This window comes from Microcebus murinus, chromosome 15 (assembly GCF_040939455.1).
Source record: "Microcebus murinus isolate Inina chromosome 15, M.murinus_Inina_mat1.0, whole genome shotgun sequence".
Taxonomy (NCBI): Eukaryota; Metazoa; Chordata; class Mammalia; order Primates; family Cheirogaleidae; genus Microcebus; species Microcebus murinus.
The window spans coordinates 54188029-54206006 of NC_134118.1; the positions used below are offsets into that span (position 1 = coordinate 54188029).

The 17978-nt window shown below is 34.1% G+C and overlaps 1 protein-coding gene across 2 annotated transcripts in view; it reads left to right on the forward strand.

Annotated features, from left to right (window-relative positions):
- The window catches only part of SCLT1 (sodium channel and clathrin linker 1), a 119032-nt gene that overhangs the window by 76706 nt on the left and 24348 nt on the right, over window positions 1-17978 (forward strand). For both annotated transcript variants that reach the window (XR_001160833.3, XM_012791114.3), the window contains exon 18: window positions 1471-1667. Coding sequence is in view for 1 of the 2 variants with exons in the window: in XM_012791114.3 (XP_012646568.1) it covers window positions 1471-1667 (197 nt within the window). In the remaining variant the exon portion in view is untranslated. The remainder of the gene's footprint in view (window positions 1-1470; window positions 1668-17978) is intronic.

The following is a 17978-nucleotide window of genomic DNA, read 5'->3' on the forward strand; positions in this document are numbered from 1 at the left end:
CTTGATCAGTTTTTTGGTATGTGTATGAGAAGGAAACAGATACTGACAGAAGGTGGACTTGTGTTTTCCACATAAGATGTTAGAACCAGCTTCTCCAGAGGAAGTGAAGATTGAGGCAGAGAAGAAGGAAGAGGTAGGTTCAGATCTAAATTTGCGGAATCTAATAATTTAGAAACTATTGGCTTGCACCGCAATAATACAATAGAAAATTAATATGTCCAAGGTTGTTTTTCCAGTGTCTGTATTTACAGTCTTATTTCTACTTGTATACTATTTGAGAGAGCAAATTTAAGAGTTTTAGGAAGCATGTTCATTTAGCAGGAATGGAGAGGACAGAATGTTTGCAGTTTGCTCCCATGAGCCAAGGATTTTGTTGTTGGGCTTTGTTTGGTGTTTTTTGAATTGGTAAATTTGAGTCTCTTATTCATTCTTTTTTGAGTTTGAAAGTAGCCATATTTAACAAATTACTAGTTGCCAAGCCAACTGTGGCCATTTTTAAAGCACATTACTTTAAAATATCACAAATAGGTATTCTTTATAATAATATTTCTTTAGTGTAGCAAGATAAAGGTAGCCTGAGATTATACCAAAGAAGTCAGATCATCTTGCAGCCTTTCCCTACTAGGATTTTTTTTATCTGAACCACAAAACACAGAAAATTATTTCTGTAACTGTTTTCTCAATTGCCCCAAGGATGGCACTAGAATAGATTGTTCTATTCTAGATGTATGCAAAACAAGGCTTATTCATTGGATGCCTTAAAGCATTAAGGCTTAAGTCTCTCCCTGAACCCCAGTCAAGAAAGCTTCTAAGGTATACAAAGAGCATTTACTTGTATGTTTATTCTGCATTAAAGTACTTTTACTATAATGACATAAATTCTTAGAAATATACTGAAGATATTTCCAAATGAGATCCTGAAAAATCATTTTTATATTGTCTTTTCTTCCTGAAAAAAAAAATACATCATTCATTAATACTGCAACTAAAGTGTTAAAGGAATTCCTGTATAAAATTTTCTTTGACTTTACAAAAACCTTTGAAAGACAGTTTGAAATTTAGTATATAAATCAAGAGTGAGTTGAGTGAAAACCTAACTCAGTTACTAAGTGTATGAATGCTTTCCTTGGATTGTAGCAACAAATATAATAGCAGATAAAGAGAGCAGTTTTATTTTAAATAGTATACTTTTTTTCCTACTGGTATTTTTAAGGTCTTGAGGAAAGTGTTGCAAAAAGTTGTAGTTCACATAATTCTAGTTTCACTAAATTTATATTAATAATATAGGATAAATTTTCATTTGTGATAAAGACAAATTATAAACTTGTGATTTCTTCCATTGATTTCTCATCCAAACATTTCTATGCCTCAGACAACACAATGAATAATTCCTTTTGTGTATATCATTGATCAGTATAGCACCTAAAATAACAGAAAAGAAAAATATACTGTGTTTATTTTATTCCTTAGATCAGTACAATGGAACATGAATTTTCAATAAAGGAACATGGGTATGAAGTTCAATTGAGAGAGATGGAAGACAGTAATCGAAATTCCACTGTTGAACTGCGGCATCTCTTAGCGACTCAACAGAAGGCAGCCAATAGGTGGAAAGAAGAAACAAAGAAACTTACTGAAAGTGCAGAAATTAGAATCAGTAATCTAAAGTAAGTCCACTATTAATTGTTTGACACGTTTTACAGAAGAAATTATTTAACCTACAGTTTATGTCCTTGCAATAATCTTTTTTATAAAAATGTTTAATTCTGAACCTTCTATTTTTATTCAGAAAATATTTATTGAACTATAATAAAATTATTAAGCATTATGAACCAAAACATATACTGGATATTTTTGTAAATTTTATGCATATTCCATAAAATAAAATAATTTTTGTTGGACATGTCAATTTAGAATCTTAGTACTATTCGCATAGTGGTAAACCATATATAATGTTCTATAGTTGCGATAGAATTTGTTTGTCTGGCAAAGCCTGAAATAGTTGCTCTCTCCTTTAAGAAAAACATTACTGACCCTTCCTCAGAAAGAACTTGAGATTTTGTACTGAATGAGATGTAAAGCTCAAGAGCTTCAAGATAGTAATCACATTGGAGGGTTTAAGCAAAGTGATGTGATCAGACTTAAATGTCCAACAGATGACTTTGCCGTATGAAGAATAGACTATAGTAAACCTAAAAATGCTCTTTAAAAAATCTATTTTAAAAAAAAGTACAGACTCTAGAAGGACAAAGGTAAAAGAAGGGAGAAAAAGTATATAATAGTCCAAGTATAAAAATAGTGGTTGCTTAGCCTATGTTTTAAAGAGTTGGAGATAATTAAAAAATATTTGCTTTGAGCCATGTTAAATATGAGGTGCCCCAAACACATTTAAGTCAGATATCAACCAGTCAATGGTGTATGTAAGTTTGGCATTCAGGAGAGAGACTGCGACAAGAGCTATAAATTTGTGAGTCATTGACATACATATGATTTGTGAATCATTGACATACATCATGGGATGAGAACATTTTGAAAAGGGATATAGATAAAGAAATGAAGCTCTCTGAGGACTAGTTCCAAAATGTAAAGTTTAGAAAGAGGAAGATTCCACTGAAAGACACTAAGAAAGCATATCCAGAGAAATAGGAATCAAGACAAAATCGTTTTGAAAAAATTCAGAAAGGGAATAAGCAATAATGGGTGATTGTTATTGAACACTTAATGTGGGCATTGCTTTAGCAACTTTCAAGTACTTAATCTTCACAACAACCCTACAAAGAATATAACATTATAATTTTGTTTTACAGATAGGGAAACTGAGGTCAAGGGATATTAACTTGTACAAGGTCACATAGCTGATGAAGTGACAGATCCTGGTTTCAAATTCATTTTGGGTAAAAACAATATAATCTTAACCATTATGTTTTATAAGAAGCTATTAATTGGTTGAGTACAGTGAGGATTGAGAATAGACCTTTCGGTTTGGCACCATACAATGTTCTTTGTTAACTATAAGAGAAGTTTTGGTGGAATACTGGAATGAAATGTATTTACTATAAATTCATTCTTTCATAAATTCATTATGAAAGAGAATTTCTGTTTCCAGTTAATGGTGAGCTAGGCAACTTGGACCAACCCTCCACCACAACTAAAAATGTTAGACAAATTATAAAAAAGGATCTACTAAGAGCATTAGTGAACTAACAAAAAAAAATTATTACCAATTTGGCTCTGTCTCAGGAATGCAAAGTTGTTACAACATTAGAAAATTAATTTGTATAATGTACCACATTAACTTATTAAAAGAGAAAAATCATAAGGTCTTCTCAATAGATACAGAAAAAACATTTGATAAAATTTAATATTCATTCATGGATTTTTTCCCCCCTCAAAATACCTCTTAGCAAACTAGGAATAGAATTTTCTTAATTTGTAAAGGTATTTTTCTACAGCAAACATTATTCTTAATGGCAAAAAAATAATGTTAATAACATTCCTTTGAACATTGAGAAGTTGACAAGGAAGTCCACTATTACTACTATTAATCTTTGTACTGAACTCCTAATAAGTGCAGTATGGCAAGAAAAAATAGAGTTACAAACTGGAAAGGAAAAAGAAAACAGTCATCCTTAAGAGACAACATGGTTGAATATGTAAAAATTCCAAAATAATTGGTAGACAAATTATTAGGCAAATATACAAAAACCAATTGTATACCTACATACCAGCAACAAACATTTCAAAAATTAAACTTTAAAAATAGTAAAATTTATAATTGCATCAAAAAACATCAAATACCTAGAAATAAATCTAACAATATGTAAGGCTTCTCTTTGAAAATTATAAATATTATTAAGAATAATTAGGAAAGTTTAAGTAAATAGAGGGATAGACCATGTTAATTGATTGGAATACCGTTATTATTATGTCATTATCTACCCCATCTATCTGTAGATTCATTGTCATATTCCAGTCAGAATTTTAGCACATGGAGCAATATCTGAAATGTATTAAGTAAAAAAACAAGTAGTATAAAGTATATTAAGTATTCTACCCTTTATCTAAGAGTGGGGAGTGTGCGTGCACCTGTGCGTTTGTTTGTACGTATATACGAATATAAACAAACACATTCTCTATATATGTAAACACTTTTCTGGTTTTAAAAATGAAGAGGTGAGTCAAAAAATAATTAAATTGGTAATCTATGAGAGGAGATAGACTTTTTAAAATGACCTTTGTTTTGTAAATTTATAAGCTTAACTTTGGAATAATCTCAATGTTTGTATCACTATTTTACAAATTAAATCAAAATTTTAAAAAGAATACCTAAGAATCAAAAGTAAAATTAAATAAGTTAACTTAATTATTTAGGAAGTTGACTACATAGATGAATTATTTCAAGTGATATTAAACACAGCAATTAGACTCTATATCCCTAGTGGGATAAATCCTAAGAATAAAAGGAAGTGCAAAATATTAGAAAGTGTTTATAGTAGTCATATTGTTAGAAATAATATTGGTGGTGGTGTTCTGAAACTCATAATTATAGGATAAAACAGTTGAGTAATTATATGAATGTCTTTAAGAACCAAAATTTTTATCATAAAAGAAAAGAAATTCAAATTGAATAAACTTATAATTCTAAATAGGAATTGGAAATATGAGTATATGAAGTCAAGATGTGCTTTACTCTTTAAAAAATGTGTATTTCCCAGCTCAGTCCTTTCAGTGGACTGTAAAAACAAGACCTCACATTAAGTTGCAGTGAGGTTTCCCAAAGAAACCAGGACTTCTTAGAGCTAAGTGATTTGGAAAAGGAAAGTATAAAATGAGCCTAGAAAACTTTGTCGTAGCAACTGAGATCATGTCAAAAGGACCTACAGGCCAATTTGAGAAGGCTCTCACTGGCCCATGTGGGGGCAATTTGAGCATCAAAAAGAATATCTGTGGTAAATTGAAACATATCAAATATATTTTAAACATCCATAACTTCAAAATGGTATTAAATAAAGAAAAAAGTCTTTGGTCACCTTTGGAAGGTGATATGGAACCAGTTCATTCTGAAAAAATATGAATAAAGGAAAAAATCAAGTATTTATTCTACCTTTCCTTTACTCACTTTACCTTATCAAATGCCATTTGGTCTTTCACACCATAAGAGCCCTTACTTCACTGGTCAAAGAACCAATGTGGGGATTTTGCCTATTGCTCAATGTGTCTTTACCAATTATGCATCTCAGAACCAGGGAAATAACCACAGGGTGAGATTATGGACATGCTTAGCCCACTGTGAGACTGCCCAAACCAAAACTCCATTAATGACCTGGCCTAAAAAAATCTCTTTTCTGGTTGGTGAACCACAGTGCAATTTCTCAGGCCTCTAGAAATTTGTCAGTTCAGCAACAATGTCTAGTAATCCTGAAAATGTCTGGATTTCCTCTTTCCCACTGCATAGTCACCCTGCCAACTCTTCACAGGACCCTTAGGCAAAGGCCTAGAGGAAGTATATATGGGTGTATAACAGGGTCCTTCTTCAAAGGGAGCTGCTTCCACCCCATTTTCCTTCATTCAAGGGGCCAAACGTGAGAGTTGGTTGAAGGATCATAACTCTTGTAGTATTCAGATCAGGCTGCACCTCACAAGATCTAGAGCTTTTCTACTTTAGTAAATCAAGCAAGACTTTAGTAGGCTGCTTATCTGTTTCAGTTTGAGAAACAGTGATCAAACTAGCAAAACCCAAAGACCTCTGCAGATAAGACTCTTCTGATTACTGCTTTAACTCTACTATCCATTTCAGTAACCATGCCAACATTGTCTTTGAAATTTAATGCCACTACCTTGCCATTGCCATTGAGAATCCTAATCACTTTCATTGAATTCAGGAATCCCAGTTCTATGGAAGGAGGTCCCACTCCCACTGTTGTTTCTGTCCCACAGTGTATAGCTACCACAGAACTCTCTGGGCTTGCAGTCTCGGTGAAGAGAATGTCCTCTGGATGCTTCTGAGGGACAGAGCTGAAGGATGGATGAACTGGTTTTACATTTTAAATATCCACTCTAACCTTCTTATCTCCCTAATCCTTTGGTAACTTCCTTTACATCAGAAGTTCTCAAATGGGGATGATTTTGCTCTCTTTTCCCCTACCACCCCCAAATATTTGTCTCAATATCTGGAGACATTCAGGAATGCTCCTAGCATCTTGTATATAGAGACCGGGCATGGTATTAAACATCCTATAATGCACAGGACAGCCTCCCACTATAAAACATTTTCTAGCCCAAAGTGTCAGTAGTGTCACGGCTGGGAAACTCTGCTCTACACTATAAAAAGAAACTTCTGACATTTCAGTATAGGTCACCTTTAAGTACAGATTTCATTGAACTAACTGAGCAAACTTGAGACACTCAAGCTAACACAGTGATTCCAGAATATCTATTTTGTGAGCCCGTATTGATAAATTTGGGCTAATCTAACATTTTATTCTTTCCACTATAATCTGGCACCCATAGGATCCATTTTCACATACACTCCCAAGGTTTCTCTCCATATATAAAACTGGCAAAATCATGTAATCATTTTGGTGTATTTTACCTCTTGACAGATCATTTCTTTTTTTCTTTTCTTTTTTTTTTTTTTTTTTTTTTTTTTTTGAGACAAAGTCTCTCTTTATTGCCCAGGCTAGAGTGAGTGCCCAGCCTAGCTCACAGCAACCTCAAACTCCTGGGCTCAAGCAGTCCTGCTGCCTTAGCCTCCCCAGTAGCTGGGACTGCAGGCATGCACCACCATGCCCGGCTAATTTTTTCTATATATGTTAGTTGGCCAATTAATTTCTTGCTATTTATAGTAGAGACGGGGTCTCGCTCTTGCTCAGGCTGGTTTCGAACTCCTGACCTCGAGCAATCTACCCGCCTCGGCCTCCCAGAGTGCTAGGATTACAGGCATGAGCCACCACGCCCGGCCACAGATCATTTCTTATAGTTCATCCTCTAGAGCACGATAGACTCAAGTCTGGCTATAGGTTTAGAAGCATTGAGTGAGCATAGGGTAAATCCTAAGGAGAACCACCTATCCTTTGCAAAGCAATGTTCTCCTGTTACAAATTCCTCAGGTAAAGGAGACTTACCTTCCCAAGTAGGGTGGAGGGACTGTTTCTACTGGCAAAGAAAGCATAGCAGAATTTAAGAATTCAAGGCCCCCAGCTTCATTCTAGCCTCCTTGTTGTACAGTAGATCTTGAACTTTCTTCTCCTATCTAACTGAAATTTTATATCCTATGACCAAAATCTCTTCTCCCATCACCCACTCCCCCAAGCTGTGGTAACTATCATTCTTCTGTCTATTTTTATGAGGTCGATCTTTTTAGATTCCACATATAGCTGAGATCATATGGTGTATTTGTCTTTCTGTGCCTGGCTTATTTCACTTAGCATACTGTCTTCCAGTTTCATCCATGTTGTCACAAATTGCAGACTTTCCTACTTTTTAAAGGCTGAATAATATTCCATATTAATAATATATACCACATTATCTTTATCCATCCATTCATTGATGAACACGTAAGTTGATTTCATATCTTGGCTATTGTGAATAATGTTGCAGTAAACATGGAATGCAGATATCTCCTTGACATACTGACTTCATTTCTTTTAGATGTATACCCAGAAGTGGTATTGCTAGATCATATGGTAGTTCTATTTTTAATTTTTAGAGAAGCCTTCATATTGCTTTCCATAATGACTGTACTAAGTTACATTCTCAAAAGTGTATAGGGTTCCTCTTTTCTTCATATCCTGGCCAACACTTGTTATATTTTGTCTTTTTGATAATAGTCATTCCAACAGGTGTGAGGCAATAGCTCATTAATTAGCATGTTCCTAATTATTAGTAATATTGAGCATTTTTCTTAAACCTGTTGGCCATTCGTATGTCTCCTTTTGAGGTATGTCTATTCAGATCCTTTGCCCATTTTTTAATCAGGTTACTTGTCTTTTTGCTAGTTCCTTATATATTTTGGATATTAATCCTTTATCAGATATATGGTTTGCAAATATTTTCATCCATTCCATGTGTTGTCTCTTTACTCTGTTGTTTCCTTTGGTGGGCAACAAAGGAAAACTATCCTGTTTAGTTTGATATAATCCCATTTGTATTTGCTTTTGTTGGCTCTTCTTTTGACAATCTATCTAAAAAAATCATTGCACAGACCAGTGGCATGGAACTCTTCCCCTATGTTTTCATCTAGTAGTTTTACAATTCTAGGTCATATGTTTAAGTCTTTCATCCATTTTGAATTGATTTTGTCCCATCACCATCTATTGAACAGACTGTCTTTTCCCCATTGTGTGTTCTTGACACCTTTGTTGAAAATCAGTTGTCCATAAATGGGTGAATTTATTTCTGTTTTTATGCCCTTACCATGATGTTTTGATTTGTATAGCTTTGTAGTATATTTTAAAGATAGCTAGTATAAAGGCTCCAGCTTTGTTTTTCTTTCTCAAGATTTGTTTGGTTGGGCAAGGTACAGTGAGTGGCTCATGCCTTTAATCCTGGCACTCCATGAGGCCAAGGTGGGAAGATCACTTGAGGCCAAGAGTTGGAGACCAGCCTCGGTAATATAATGAGGCCTCATCTCTAGAAAAAATTTAAAATTTAGCTGGGCGTGGTAATATGCCCTGTAGTCCTAGCTACTCGGGAGGTTGAGACAAGAGGATTTCCTGAGCCTAGGAGTTTGAGGTTTCAGTGAGCCATGATCACACAACTGTACTCTAACCTGGGTGACAAAATGAGACTCTGTCTCAAAAAATAAATAAATAATTTTTTTAAAAACCTAACAAACAAAAAAAGATTGGTTTGGCTGTTTTGGGATCTTTTGTGGTTCCATACAAATTTTAGAATTGTTTTTTCTGTTTCTGTGAAAAATGTCATTGGAATTTTGATAGGGATTGCATTGAATCTAGATCACTTTGAGTATTGTGGACATTTTGACAATATCAATTCTTTCAGTCTATGAACATAGAATATCTTTCAAATTATTTGTGTCTTGTTCAATTTCTTTCATCAGTTTTTTTATAGTTTTCAGTGTAGAGATCTTTCACCTTCTAGGTTAAATTTATTCCTAGTTATTTTATTTTTTCAGGAGCTATTGTAAATAGGATTATTTTCTTGATTTCATTTTCAGATAGATCAACAATCAGTGTAAAGAGATGCTACTGATTTTTGTGTGTTGATTTTGTATCCTGCTACTTTGCTGAATTTGTCTTTAGATTTTAAGTTATATAGATCTTAGATTTCATAAATATGTATTTTAATATATTAATATAAGGTTAAATGTATTTGACTAATAAACACCTTAATTTCTATAATAAATGTCTTTGAATTTTTATAACTAAATCTTATTTCAAATGCTCTACAATGATTCATCCTTTTTAAAAAAAAACCTATTGATACTGTAAGAAAGAAAATTTCTTTCAGTTCTGTCTTCAATTATATACAAAACTATAATTGTCATGAATTATTTCTCCTCCAAAACATAAACTGAGGCAGAGATCTGGCATAAGTACAAAAGAAAGGTACTCCCACATGTGGCACGTGCGAAAGATTAAAACAGAGAGTAGAGATGAGAAAGAAGACTTGAATTAATGTAAAAGAAGATAGAGAACTATATCAATAATAGTAAACCAGATGGGCTATATTTATAAAAAAAAAAGTTATCCTTTTTTTTATTTGTGAAAATATACAGAGTAAATCTCAACATGAAATTCTAGTAGCTGTCATTATTTGGTACAATCACTAAATGACAATAGTACCTACTATGGTATTAACAAGGTGATACTAGAGTGGAAAGTCATCTATCTTTGGTAAAACTCTTTCTGAAGAGCTAAATCAAGATAACAAAAAGCTTCCTTAATTACTCAAACCCATTTTTCAAATACTGAGAAATATATTTTAGGAATAAGCATAATGATCTAGCTTGAGAATTTAAGGGAGGAAATAAGCTACAGAAAAAGAGATTCAAAGCTCAGCAGTAAGTAAGAATTGTGGAGGACCATATTTACTGGAACATAAATACATTTGTAACCAAAAATTAATATTAATAGTAAATGACATCTTTAATGATTTCTGGTTTAAAATTCTGTAATAACACATGTTTATATAATGAAATATATTTGCATTTGTTGCTTTTAAGATGCAACAATTCCCACAGAGATTATTTTGATTTGATCTTCACTGTTCAAGACTTTCATTATTAGTGTCATTGCTGAATTACTAATCTCTTTCTTCTGAAGCTCTCAATTTCACCCATTTGGGGTGAGGAAAAAAATTTTATAATTTCTGCTTCCAAAAAAACTGCCTAGTGTCTGTCTGTCTGTCTCTCTCTCTCCCTCCAACTCCCCCCTAACCCTTCCCTTAAAGGGTTTTAGATGCCTACACCTGTATTTAAAGTACAAATAATTTTTTTCTCTATTCCTCTTCTTCCATATGTTTTATCAAGCTGATTTTATCCAGCTGTTTCAATAATTTTTCTTTTACTTTTTCTCTATCTTTATGTGCTCACATATAAGCTTCAAAGGAACTAGGCCTTCTGATCTTCTTAAATTATTTTTATAAAAAAGATATTCATTCATATGGTATTAATTATCATCTCTTTGTTGAATTCTTTACCACACCCCCTACAGCTCTACATCTTACCTGATACTTGTACTTATTTTGTAACTGTCTATAGGACATTTATTGTATATCTTGTTAGTATTCTAATTTCTACATTCCAAAACCTAATTTACAGCCGGGCGCGGTGGCTCACGCCTGTAATCCTAGCACTCTGGGAGGCTGAGGCGGGCGGATTGCTCGAGGTCAGGAGTTCGAAACCAGCCTGAGCAAGAGCGAGACCCCGTCTCTACTATAAATAGAAAGAAATTAATTGGCCAACTAATATATATAGAAAATTAGCCGGGCATGGTGGCGCATGCCTGTAGTCCCAGCTACTCGGGAGGCTGAGGCAGCAGGATTGCTTGAGCCCAGGAGTTTGAGGTTGCTGTGAGCTAGGCTGACGCCACGGCACTCACTCTAGCCTGGGCAACAAGCGAGACTCTGTCTCAAAAAAAAAAAAAAAAAAAAAAAAAAAAACTAATTTACAACATTACATCTTCCAAATAGATTTCTACTTTTAACAGTCTTTTATGTGTTATTGATACCACTGTTTCACTAATTACTAGATATAAAACACTAGCCATCTTTGACTCATTTTTTGTCTTCATCCTCTTTCAACAACCAAATACCATTGATTCTTCTTTTGAAATGCCTTCTGTCTTTCAATTCCCAATTCTGACTCTAGAACTGCATTAGTTATCTATTGCTGTGTAACAAATTACCCCAAAATTTAAAGTCTTAAAAACAACATTTATTATTTTATAATTTCATGAGTCAAGAATTTTTAGAGTGACTTACCTGGGTAACTCTGGCTCAAGGTATCTCGTGAGGTTGCAATCAAAATGTCATCTGGAAAATTGTTGAGGGCTAGAGGGTCTACTTCCCTGCTTATCCACATGATTGTTGACAAAAGACTTAACTTTCTGTTTATGTCCAAGAAAGCTCAGTTCCTTGCAACATGGCCTCTCCAAAAAGAAGTTTGATTGTCCTCATGACATGGCAGCTGTCTTGCCACAAAGCAAACAATCCAAGAGAGAGCACCTTTTGTGACCTTGTCTCCTAAGTTATCTATCATCACTTTCTCTCTTTTTTTAGTTTAAATAGATTTAGGGGGTATAAGTGGGTTTTTGTTCCATAGCTGAATTGGATAGTAGAAAAATCTAAGCTTTTGATATACCCACCACCTGAGTAGTATCCTTTCTACCCAGTAGGTAATTCTTTATCCCTTACTTTCCTCCCACCCTCTCCCTTCTGAGTCTCCAGTGTCAAGTTACTCTTTATTATTATGCTTACCCTCATGCCCATTGCTTACCTCCCAGTTATAAGTGATAACATGCAGTATTTGCTTTTTTATTCCTGGGTTACTTCACTTTAGATAATGGCTCAGTTCCATCCAAGTTTCTGCAAAAGAAATTTCATTCTTTTTGATAGCTGACTAGTATTCCATGGTGTGTGTGTGTGTGTGTGTGTGTGTGTGTGTGTATCACATTTTCTTTATTCATTCATCCATTGGTGGTCACTTAGGTTGGTTCCTTGTGATTGTGAACTGTGCTGCGATAAACATATGGGTGCAAGTGTCTTTTATAAAATAACTTATTTTACTACGGGTAGCTACGCAGTAGTGGGATTACCAGATTGAATGGTAGATCTGCTTTTAGTTCTTTGAGAAATCTGTGTACTGTTTTCCATAGAGGTTGTAGTAACTTACATTCTCACCAACAGAGTATAAGCATTCCCTTTTCACCACATCTGCACCAGCATCTATTGTTTTTTGACTTTTTGATAATGGCCATTCTGACAGGGGTAAGGTGGTATCTCATTACAGTTTTAATTTACATTTCCATAATGATTAGTGATGTTAACCACTTTTCATATGTTTTTTAGCCATTTCTCTTCTTTTGAAAAATGTCCATGTATTTTGCCCATTTTTTAATGGGGATATTTGTTTTTATCTTACTGATTTGAGTTTCTTATAGATTCTGAGTATTAGGCCTTTGTCAAATCTGTAGCTTATAATATTTACTCTCATTCCATAGGTTGTTTATTTACTCTGTTGATTATCTCTTCTGCTTTGCAGAAGCTTTTTAACTCAATTATCCCATTTATTTATTTTGGATTTGTTGCATTTGCTTTTGAGGTTTTACTCATAAATTCTTTACCTACACCAATGGTGAGGGTTTTTTCTAAGTTTTCTTCCAATATTTTTATGGTTTCATGTCTTACACTTAAAGCTTTAATACATCTTGAATTAATTTTTGTATATGGTGAGAGATAGGGAGCCAGTTTCATTCTTCTCCATGTGGCTAACCACTTGTCCCAGCATCATTTATTAGATAGGATATCTTTCTCCCAGTATATACTTTTTTCTGCTTTGTTGAAGATCAGTTGGTTGTAGGTGTTTGGCTTTATTTCTGGGTTCTCTATTTTGTTCCATTGGTCTATGTGTCTACTTTTATACTAGTACCATGCTGCTTTGGTTACTATTACCTTGTAGTATAATTTGAAATCAGGTAATATAATGCCTCCAGATTGGTTCTTTTAGCTTAAGATTACTTTTGCTATTTGTGCTTTTTTTGGTTCCATATGAATTTTAGGTGTTTTTTGTTTTTTTTTTTTTTAATTCTCTGAAAAATGGCATTGGTATTTTGATAGGAATTGCATTGAATCTACAGATTACTTTGGGTAGTATGGACATTTTCACAATATTGATTCATGAACATAGAATGCTTTTCCATTTGTTTGTATCATCTGCAGTTTCTTTCATCAGTGTTTTGTAGTTCTCCTGATAGAGATCCTTCACCTCTTTGGTTAAGTATAGTCCAAGGTTTTTTCTTATTTGTTTATTTGTTTTTTCAACTATTGTAAATGAGATTGAGTTGTTGATTTGATTCACAGCTTGGTTGTTATTAGCATATAGAAATGCTACTGATTTGTGTATGTGGATTTTGTTTCATGAGACTTTGATGAATTTATTTATCAATTCTAGGAGTCTTTTGGAGGTGTCTTTAGGGTTTTCTAGGTATTTGATCATATTATCAAAAAACAGGGATAGGTTGACTTCCTCTCTTCCAATTTGAATGCCCCCTCTATTTCTTTCTCTAGCCTGATTGCTTGAGGTAGGATTTCCAATACTGTGTTAAATAGAATTGGTGAAAGTGGGCACCCTTGTCTGCTTCCAGTTCTTAGGGGGAATGCTTTCCACTTTTCTCTATCCAGTATGATGTTGACTGTGGATTTGTTATATATGGCTTTTACTATTTCAAGGCATGTTCCTTCTATGCCTAGTTTGTTAAGGGTTTTTATCATGAACTGATGCTGGATTTTATCAAATGCTTTTTCTGCATCTATTCAGATGATCATATGTTGTTTTGGGTTTTTTTATGTGATGAATTAGATTTATTCATTTGCATATGTTGAACCATCCTTGCATGCCTTGGATAGCACCCACTTGATCATGATGAATTATCTTTTTATTGTGCTATTGGATTTAGTTGACTAGCCTTTTATTTATTTCGGGATATTATGGGGGTACAAACATTTTGGTTACAGGTATGACTTTGCCTCACCCAAGCTAGGGTTAGAGGTGTGTCCTTCCCCCATACAATGCTCACCGCATCCATTAGTTGTGAGTTTACTCACTCCCACCCCAAAACACCCAATCAGTATTACTACCATGTAAGCGTTTACTAGCATTTTGTTGAGGATTTTTGAATCTATGTTCATGACAGATACCAGTCTGAAGTTTTCTGGGTGTTTTGCTATGTCCTTTACCCAGCTTTGGTATCAGGGTAGTGCTGGCTTTATGGAATTAGTTAGACAGGATTCCCTCCTTCTTGATGTTATGGAATAGTTTCAATAGGATGGGTACCAGTTATTCTTTGTATAAGTCTGGTAGAATTTGGCTGTCTAGTCCTCAGCTTTTTTTTGTTGGGAGAATTTTTATTACAGGTTGAATCTTTCTACTTATTATTGGTCTGTTCAGGATGTGTATTTCTTCTTGATGGAAGTTTGGGAGGTAATATATTTCCAAAAATTTATCCATTTCCTCTATATTTTCTTGTTCATGTGCATAGATTTGTTCATAGTAGTCTCAGATGCTCTTTTGTATTTCTGTGGTATCAGTTGTAATGTCTCCTTTTTCATTTCTGATTGAGCTAATTTGAATTCTTTTATTTCTGGTTAAACTAGCTAGTAGTCTATCAATTCTTCTTTTTTTTTTTATCTTTTCAGAGAACCAGGTTTTTGTTTTGTTGATCCTTTGTATTGTTTTTTAGTTTCCATATCATTTGGTTGTTTTTTGATTTTTGTTATTTATTTTCTTCTGCTATCTTTGAGTTTAATTTGGTTTGTTCTTTTTCTAGTTCCTTAAGATGTGACATTAGGTTGTTAATGTTTGATCTTTCTGTCTTTTGGTGTAGGTATTTAAGTCTATGAATTTACCTCTTTGTACTGCTTTTTGTGTATCCTAGAGATTTGGGGAGCTTGAGTCACATTGTCATTCCATTAAAAATTTTTTTTATTTCCATTTTGATTATATCATTGACTCAAAAATCATACAGCAATAGGTTGTTTAATTTCCATTTATTTGTGTAGTTTTGAGAGTTCCTCTTGGAATTGATTTCTAGATTTTTCCTCTGAGAAGATACATGCTATGATTTTGATTTTTTTAAATTTGATAAGACCTGTTTTATAGCCTAATATAGAGTCTATCTTAGAAGCATCCCATGACCTGATGAGAAGATACACCTAAACATAGAAAGGAAAACAATAAAACCTCTTGACGAAAATCTTATGATAAGCAAAAATTTCTTACACAGGACATAAGAACAAATTATAAAAGAAAAAACTTGATAAAGTATACTACATTATATTAAAAGCTTCTGCTCTTCAAAAGCCACCATTAAGAAAATGAAAACAAGACTGAGAAAAGATTTGCAATTAGTATATATGACAAAGGACTTGTATTCAGATTATTTTTTAAAATATAAAACTCAGTAATCGCAGTTTGATAATTTACTAAAGCTAAACATATTTACCATATGAATATGCAATTTTACTCATATGTATTTACCCAAGAGAAGTGAAAACATACCTATGCAAAAAACTTGTATACAAATATTTATGAGTGTTTTATTTATAATAGGTGAAATTAGAAACCAAGTGTTCATCAACAGGTACATGGATAAACACTCAGTAATAAAAAGGAATAAACTACTAATGCATTCAACAACCTGGATTAATTTAAAAAATGAGATTAAAAAAAGCCAGACATAGATGAGTGCATAATGTATTATCACATTTGTATGAAATTCTGAAAAAGGCAATTCTAATTTATAATGACAAAACAGTTTGATGAATGCCTAAATCTGGGATTGGGGGCTGGGGCAGTGACTGCAGAGGAGATGGGGGAACTTTTTAGCGTGATAGAGTGTATCTTAGAGCGTATCTTACTTGTGATTATGGTTACATGGGTATAAGCATTTGTCAAACTTCACCAAACTATATACTCAGAATGGCTGTACTTTATTTTCCAAAATTCTATCCCAGTAAGATTGATTTAAAAAACAAAACAAATACTTCCTTTGCATGATTCTCTGTGTCTCCCTTTCTCCTGGGATTCTGATTGAAGTCTGATTAGACTTTTACATTGTATTCTTTTTCTCTCACCTTCTTCATTTTCCACCGTTTTCTTTCATTGTACTGTAGTTTCTTCTAATCTACCTGATATTTCATAAATTCTCTCTTATGTTCAACCAGCTACTGTACATGCCCAAGGGCTTTTATTTTGAGGTATTTTTTATGTCTAGAAGTTCTAATTAGTTCTTTTTAAGTCTGCCATTTTATATTCTTATTACCTCCTGTCTCTTGCTGATATTTTCAAGTTTGTCATGGTTTTCTTGAAGAATGGTAGATATTATTATTTCAGAGTATGTTTATGATAATTCCAGTATCTGCCATCGGACATGTGTATGTCTGTTGGTTCCTATGTGTGTTGTCTGGTTTCTCTATCTGCTTGTAGTAATTGCCTGTGAAAATTTTTGTTATGGGGCTTCCATGGAGAAACTTTGCCTTTGCCTCTTCCAGGTGCCTGATAGCATTACTTATTGTAAGCACTTCAACCAAGGGCAGGGTTTATGGCCTACCCTAGGTATTTGTTCTTTGAGGTAAATCTATGGTCTGAGGCCACAGGTTCTCAGGAACAGTTTTTTCTTTTCTTCTCTTGCTTTACTTATGACCAAAGTAGTTTCTCTAGAGTCCTGTGACTTTGAGAGGAAGAGCATGGATTCAGATACAGTTCACCTTTACACTGAGGGGGTACTCCTTTGGGATCCCAGATCAATGACGGGTACCCCTTTCCAAATCCCAAGTGTGGGATACTGTAAATGCTGGCTAGAACAGAGGAAGTACTGATGCTCCAGTATTCTACCTGCTTTTCTCATTATGAGCTTTCATTCAAAAATTGTCTCAGGACTTTTTTTTTTGCTATAGTTTCATCTGTTTAATGCTTTTAAAGAGTTGTGGTGGCATTTTTAATGGGTTGATTAATCTGAATAATTTAATGTGCCTTTAGTAAATCCAAAGATATTCTCTTTTAAAATATCCCACCTCATTTACACAGCAATTGATATAGCTTGGTGAACACTCTACTGCCAATAATTTTGTCTTATACAGAGTTTGCATGTGTCTAAGGTCAACTGTAGCATCCTGGCAGTTGAAATGCACTATGACTACAAAAGTCATCAGAACTATTGCAGGGAATTAGCATCAGGGTCATTAAAACCAATGTTGCTCTTCCTATTTTACATATTACTTTTAATTAAGAAATATTAGCAGTTGATCTTAGCATTATTTCTTGACGAAAATAAATATGTGGCATACCCTTGTGTTTTAACTGTATTACCCTGTATGAGATATGGTGAGGCTAGATTCAGATAAAAAGAGAGAAAATGGAAAGAGTTTTACAGTTTGTTGTACTCACAGTTCCCTGGACAAACACAACAAACCACACAGAACCTCTCAGGGGAAGAAGCACCAGGGTCAGTCACAAGGCAGAGGGACAAGGGGGACCAGTGAGCAAACACCTTTATTGTGGTTTCTGCAGGAAAGAACAGATGAGGCCAAGGCAAGCAGGTTTAGAACTGGCTAATTTGAATAATTTCTATGGGCTCAATGGCAGAGGATCTGTTCCTGGTTGTCTGTTACCTGGCCCTGGGGTGATTAGGGCAGGAGTATAGTGACCCTGAGTGTGAAAGCCCAATAAGGGAAGTGCTTGGGTTTGTGGACTCAGCTGCTCCAGAAGAGAAACTGGCCTTTAGCCAGGGTCTCAAAAC